The sequence below is a fragment of the Vipera ursinii genome, assembly GCF_947247035.1.
Source record: "Vipera ursinii genome assembly, chromosome: 3".
Taxonomy (NCBI): Eukaryota; Metazoa; Chordata; class Lepidosauria; order Squamata; family Viperidae; genus Vipera; species Vipera ursinii.
Window position 1 is genome coordinate 184,942,447 of NC_139516.1, and position 7,502 is coordinate 184,949,948.

The 7,502-nt window shown below is 43.2% G+C and overlaps 1 protein-coding gene across 1 annotated transcript in view; it reads right to left on the reverse strand.

Annotated features, from left to right (window-relative positions):
- The window catches only part of CNGB3 (cyclic nucleotide gated channel subunit beta 3), a gene marked incomplete at both ends in the record, with an annotated part of 40,219 nt that extends 33,417 nt beyond the window's left edge, over nucleotides 1-6,802 (reverse strand). Inside the window, 2 exons of the mRNA XM_083360329.1 lie at nucleotides 4,726-4,804; nucleotides 6,665-6,802. Coding sequence (XP_083216455.1) covers nucleotides 4,726-4,804; nucleotides 6,665-6,802 — 217 coding nt within the window. The remainder of the gene's footprint in view (nucleotides 1-4,725; nucleotides 4,805-6,664) is intronic.
- Between the last annotated feature and the right edge of the window lie 700 nt (nucleotides 6,803-7,502).

A 7,502-nucleotide genomic window follows, 5' to 3' on the forward strand; every position in this document is an offset into this window, starting at 1 on the left:
GTGAACATAAAATTAAAGGACGAAGCATCATATCCGTCAACTAGAGCTCCTAAAGGATAGGCAGGGATAAAAATCTAATTAATGTGTGCATTGTTGGAGTAGGTAAAACTCTACTAAAATTAAAAATTATATTAGAAATGCTGGTTTTAGAAAGGGTGCTCTTTTTGACCTGCCTTGTTAAGTATGGCAGCAACATGGTTAGAAAGAACTACAGTAACTTGAATAAATATATAGCTCACCCCTCCACTCCCAGTGCAGATACTGTAAAATGAGGTCAACTACAGTGTAATCAGAGAATTGAAGGTCTTAAAATACACTCTAAATCATTCTTTCCCTTTTTGGCACAGCATCCTGACTGACTGACTTTTGCCTGCAGTCCAGATACCCCACAATTCTGATCATCTAAAAGGATGCAGATAATAAATTCATTAGCTTTACCTTGTTCATACTACCTAGTTCATAATATCTATAATGCTATTGCACTAATAAAATAGGGACAATCTGCATGGTTTCTGTGTCTCTGATGAGCTAATATCTCTGATGAGCTAATATCTGTATACTTTAAGCCACTGGTTCTCAAAGTGTGGTCTGGGGACTGTCAGGAGGTCTATTTAAAATAAATATTTTAAAATGTCTCAGTTTTAATTTCTAATACAGTAAATATAAATAGATACAACCCACATAAACCAAAACCTTTTGGGATCCTCATTCATTTTTTAAGAATGTAAAGGATTCCTGATACTAAAATGCAGTGCTTTTTTTGTAAAAGAAAAAGGTGCCGGAACTCACACATGTCATACAACCCGCCTTGCCTACCCTACAAGGTTCCATCCAAAAAAGGTGCCGGAACACCCGTTCTGAGCGTTCTATGAGAAAAAAAAGCCCTGCTAAAATGTTTGAGAACTGCTGTTTTAAGCCATTCTGCTTCCTTCAGTAATACCATCAGCAAACTTTATCTAAATTATAAAGTAATTATACAATTACTCTATATTCCCTTTAATTCTTTGCAAACATGTATAAGATCTGTGCTAATTAGTCTTATGGCTCTTGGCTCTTTCTGGTTAGGAGTCCAGTGATCAGCTTAATAAAGAAACTAGTTGGACTTGTCTAATTGCATTGATTTATTTCTTAAGGTGAGTTTTTGTCACCACAAATTTGTGTGGGCTGCAGGTTAGGAAACCTGGGTTTTGGATGTGCATGTGATTGCTTTATAGCAAGACATAGCTATAAAAATCTTTTTCATTACTCTCTGAAGTTGTAAACGGAATATTTCAATGACCTTGGGGAATGAAGGAAGGAGATGCTACTTAGATGAAACAATCAGACAAAAGAGACAGAAGCTCCCAGCAGCTTAATAGTCAGAGAAAGAAACTTAGAAAGGACATGCCTTAATGAATCGAGCAATTTAAAGTAACTGTAGAAAGTTCATACTTTCATACTTGCAAGATTCTGTTAATGTAGCCTTACAACAAAGTAGATTTACTGTAGTTCATCTAGTCATGTCTGGTTTACCTGGGAGGGCTGACAGAAGGCCTCCTCTCTAACCCAGGTCTTTCTATCTAGATGTCTTTTTGAAGATCTCTGGAGAACAATCCTGGCTAGCTGATTCTGCAGTGTTAGAATGCTGAACAGGGTCTTATGTACAGCTCTGGTGCTGCTCTAAGTAGGCTGGTCAGGAAGCCCCTGGCAAAGTGTAAGAGAGTAAATACTGGGCTCAGGAATGTATCATAGCTCAACTCAGGGAAAAAAGGATCGTGTCCCAACTGCTGGAAGTGTGATGCCTTTTAGAGAACCTTTGCAGAACCTTTGTATCTATGGAAGCATCTTGACCCTCTCAGAATGCAGTTTATTAACTGCCCTAAAAAAACTCTGCATCCTATTAAACTGGTTAGTGAAAGATATCCAGTTGCAAACCATGTCCAGATGAGCACTTGGAAAGATTAGCATGGGAGGCTTAGACAGAGTTTTGTCAAATGTTCTGAAAACAAACACCCACTCCCTCACTGACTAAGACAACTAAATTAGCTAGCCCTTCAAAACAGCCAAAGGGTGCTGCTTCATTATTCAATTTTAATACTACCCTGATACTTGATAATTCACTTCTGATGATGTAAGGCACAGCCCTTCAACAAAAATGAATTCTTCTGAATAACTCATTTTTGATTTATGACATGAATTTCAGTTGCCTAAAATACATTAAAATGTGCTGAGCCTGCAGTAAGGCTGTACATTCTGCTGACCTTCGTTCACTCCTCACATGAAAAGAAATCTATTGGGACATAAGTGAAGTACTGCTAAAAGCAGCTGTAAAAGAGAGTCTGCATTTAATTTAAATATTTCTAACATATTCACTTAAAACAAAAATGGTTCATGAACATGAGAGATTGCCTTTAGTTACCAAATACTTAGAACTTAAAAACAATCTCAAAGGCCTACAAACCTAAACACAAAAAGGAATAAGCAAAAGTGTTGTTCTAACTTTGAACATTTAAAAAGAAAAATCTCATCACAATAGATGACACAAATCCCTCATGTTTGTTAAAATTATTTCTATAAAATCATGGTCAGTCCTTTTGTTTGCTTACTTTTTCCATGTTTTTGCTGGTAGATAGGTTTATTTATGATTTCTACCACCTCAGGTTCTTCTCTAAATAAGGAGGTTGCCCATAACAACCAAGGGGAATAATATGCAGCATGCTTGTGAGAGGAGGTATAAGCTACCGGTATTTATTTGTATTCTCCTTTTTATACAGATTAGAGCAGGGCTTTTCAACCTTTTCACCCACTGTACCACTTTTAGGATATGGCAACATCTGAGTATCACCAGTCGCCTAGCAAGGTGTCAAAAACTTGATGACCAAAAAAAAAAAAGGAAAAAAGTGATAAAGTACAGGTAGTCCTCGACTTACAACAGTTTGCTTAGTGACTGTTCAAAGTTACAATAGCCCTGAAAAAGTGCCCCCCCCCAAAGCCACAGCCGAGCAAGACATCTGCCTGCCCACCCAGCGGCGCTCTTCCTCCTGTCAGAGGTTTTCATTGTTGTGAGCATTTCAGTTGAGGATTGGCAGTGTGGGTGGGGTGGGGGTGTATTTGGTTTTTATTCCCCCCCCCTGTGCTGGGTGGTTGCAGCAGGTTTTGGTCACTTCACATGACCCTGGGACACTGTGATCATCATAAATATGAATCAGTTGCCAAGCATCTGAATGTAAATCACAAGACCTTGGAGATGCTGCAACGTTCCAGCTGATTGGCGATTCTTCTGGGCTCAGCAGAAGCACAAGAATCAGCACCAAACTCCAGCTCATTCCTCTCCCCTGCTACCACTTTTCTAGGATGGTTGCGTACCACCTGCCAGGTGCCAATGTACCACAGGTGGTACCTGTACCATTGGTTGAAAAGCCCTGTATTAGAGGATGCAATGGCTCAGTGGTTAAAGATCCTGAGCTTGTCAACTGAAAAGCTGACAGCCTAAGTCTGGGACCTGAAGGCCATGTGACTGGGTGAGCTCCCGTTACCTGCCCCAGCTGCTCCCCACCTAGCAGTTCAAAAGTATGCAAATGTGAGTAGATAAATAGATACCACTTCAATGGGATTGTAACAGTGTTCATGATGACTGCATGACCACAGAAAATGCTGGCTCCCTCAGCTAAGAAATGGAGATGAGCAAGGTACGAGTGAACAGGGGAACCCTTTGCCTTTTTTTAATATACAGATAAGAATAAATATGGACACTTGTAGAACTTTTGAGACATTTCTTTTTATAATCAGCTGTTGGTAGCATTGAAAAGTATTTAATATGATTCTGTAATCTAATAATGCCATTTCCAACAATCATGCATTTTCATTAATATTTGGATGAATTTCATTCAGTGAAATTTCCTACATTAATTAAAAGCCTTCTTATAAACAATAGGTGAATTTTTTTGCTTCCTGGTTAGGTTTGCTAGTAAGTTAGCAATGATGTACACCAATGGTTTCAACTTGTGCCCTAACATTCACTACTAATCAGTGAATCTTGGAGTGTTCAAAAATAAAATAAGAGAAAAATTAAAGACAAAGATTCCAGAAAATCATGAAATACTGTGAGTTGTCATACTTTCCCCAAATCTCACAACATTTCAAATGAGGGCATCAAAACACATGAGTTGTGATCATCTTACAACAATTCAGTGTTTCCTGAAATTATTATTTTAATTATTGAATTTTGAGCGGCTCTGAGCTCCCGGTAATATAGCCAGCCGTACCAACAGGCTGAAAAATAGCTTTTATCCGTGGGCTGTTAGGCTTTTAAATGGGACATAATCTTATGCAGAATTGACTTGGGAGGCCGGTGTGTGGTGTAGTTGGTTCACATAGTGTGGTGGGATGGAGGGTTTGTTGTCACTGTGTGTTGGGGGGAGAGAGCACAGGGGGAGGCTCAGCTAATCTCAATGTACACATGTTGTACTTTGACAATAAAGGTTTATTATTATTATTATTATTATTATTATTATTATTATTATTATTATTATTATTATTATTATTATTATTATTATATGGAGCACATATGTTATAATATGACAAGTGTTGAATTTTCAATTCCTGTTATATAACATTGCTTAAAAACTTTCAGGACAAAAGAATAAAAGAAAAGGTTAAATAAAATTTCTGGGAAGAGTTTACATTATTCTCTCTTCCTTCCTTCTTGAGAAGTCCATAAAAAATAGCATGAGCCCACTGAAATACCATGAGCAGGATTGGATTTTTCATCCTTTTTATCTAATACTCCCATTTTAGTTGGAGATACTATTTGATTACTAACTGGCTTGAGTAAATTTATTTTCAGAGTTATTACCGAAAAAGGGGCTTTCTATCTAGAAATGTATTTTCTTCATTCTGCTTCACCCTCCTTCATCTTTTTTGAGGAAGAGTCCTATCCAGATATGACAATTTGATTCCAGGAGTTTGCAATCCTATTTGATTTCAGCATTTAGGATAGCAGCCTTCTAATGGAAGATTCCAATGGTACTTTTTGTTTGTTTCCAAATTACATTTCCCTATACAGTGCCTGAAAGTTCCCTTTAACCATGATCTAGAAAAGTCATCAGTTTAGCTTCTTACTATTTTGTGGAAGGAAGTATGAAATTTAAAATAGGTCTTAAAATAAGATTAACGCAATGTAATTGTAAAATCTTCTTTAAAATTTGACCTATCCACATAACAGAGTTTCTCCTATTTTTAATCATCAACCTGCTATCTGTTGTCCAGAACTCCCTCCCCAAATAATAAATACGGAAAAGGAAACATATTTATTTATTTATTTATTTTATTTAATTTCTATACCGCCCTTCTCCCGAAGGACTCAGGGCGGTGTACAGGGCAATAAAATGCAATTAAAATACAATATACAAAAGTTAAAATGAGAATTAAATAGAATAGCCCAATTGCAGTAAAAAAAAGTTAATTAAAATTACAATTAAAATACCCCAAACCCATCAGACCAGGCTGGCTTGTTCAAAAAGGTGAGTTTTCAGGTCACGGCGGAAAGAGCAAAGGTCAGGAGCCATCTGGAGCTCAACCAGTAAACGATTCCAAAGGTCTGGCGCGCCCACAGAGAACGCCCTCCCCCTGTGGGCCGCCAGTTGACACTCTCTGACTGACGACACCCTGAGGAGGCCCTCTCTGTGGGAGCGCACTGGACGAAGGGAAGTTGACGCCGGCAGCAGGTGCTCCCATAAGTAATCCGGACCCATGCCATTTAGGGCTTTATAGGTCATCACCAGCACCTTGAATCTCACCCGGAGAGCAACTGGAAGCCAATGCAGCTCACAGAGTAGAGGTGTAACATGGGAGTATCGGGAGACCCCCAACACCTTTTTTTTCACCTTTCAAGATGGCGGACGTGTTGGGCTGAGCTCCGCGAGCTCCAGTTGTTGGGCGTCCCTTGGGAGCCCCCCAGGGGTCCTTCTGAGCCCCTGGGTAGGGGATTTGGACTATTAATTTCAGAGGCAAAGAATGAGGTAGCCTGCTGTTCGTTTTCTCCCGTCTGTGAGTGGCTGTTTCCATCTGTTCCGTCTGCTGCTTCGCCCGCTGTTTCCATCTGCTTCGTTTGTGCTGCTGCTGTGTTTGCTGTGTTTGGTCTCGGCCTGCCGGTTTCTACAGCCTCGGCGTCTCCGGGCTGCTTCGCCTCGATGTCTCCGGGCTGCCTTGGGCTGCTCCTGACGGGTTGTAGCTGGTGGTGACGGCGTTCTCTGCTGTTCGGGCAGCAGCGCTGTTGCTTCTGGCCGGCTCTCGGTGGTTTTCGGCGTCTCTGAGGTTCCAGCTGATCGGCGGCGGCCTCGGAGTTCCAGCTGATCGGCGCCTCCATTTTGGTGCTTCCGTGTTGGCGGCGATGTCAGCGGCGGCCTCGGAGTTCCAGCTGGTCGGCGGTGGCCTCGGAACTCCAGCTGATCGGCGCCTCTATTTTGGCCCTTCTGTGTTGGCGGCGATGTCAGCGGCGGCGGCGGCGGGGATCTCTCTGTTGGACCTGCCTCGGGCCGCTTTCGGCGGCTGCGGCGTCTTCGGGCCGTTTCGACGGCGGAGGGGACGACCGCTGGTCAGCTTGGTGGCAGGGATGTCCCTGGTATTGTTTTTCGCGCCGCTGCCGGCGGCGGAGGTGGCGACGGTGACGGCGTCCTCGGGCTGCCTTAGGCAGTGGAGAGGTCGACTGCGGCGACGACGGCGGTGTTGCTGCTTCGTTTGCCTTGTTCCGGCCTTCGACGGTGATGGGACTTGCTGGCCCGTTCCATCGGCAGCGATATGGCGGTGGTTGGTGCTTTTCCATCTGGTCTGCGATGGCCGTAGCAGCTCTGGTGGACTGCCAATTACTAACTTTCCATCTGCCTCCCTATTCCCCTTTGGACTGGGACGGACCTGGGTGCAAGCCACAGTGGGAGAGCGGCCTGTTTTCACATCGGCACTCCCATAGAGGTGGGAGCTCTATGGGTTATGCCCCACCCAGGGTGTACATTCTGGACCATCCCCCTGGCTCAGACTCTCGACCTGTCGTGGGAGGACGGGTTGGGGTCTGCCCCCGGGAGCATCCAACCGGGTGGCAGTAGGTTGGTCAATGGCCCGAATGTTTCACTTCCTTCCTTTAGAACCTCCTACTGGACTTTTCCATTATGGGACTGCCTTATCTGGACTTGTTGGACTTATGTATAGATATTCCAGCACGGACTTGCTCGCCCTCAGGGGTGCCCCCCTCTCCTGGGTGCGTCCCGCCTTTTTTGCCACTCCCAGTCTCAATGAAGGGCCCAATTATTGGGACCCTGAGAGATGGCCGGGTAAGGTCAGGGGCTCTCGATCCAAATTTAATAGGAGGCCCCTGGTTACTTTTTTAGTTAAATTTTTTAGGGGGTTAGGGAGAGGGGCGGGGGGTAATGGTTGTTTGACTATGGGGGGTGGCCATACAACCACGGTGCAGGCCAGGCCTGGGTCTGACTGCGTTCGGGGGGAGCGGGGTGTGGTTACATCTGGGGCTC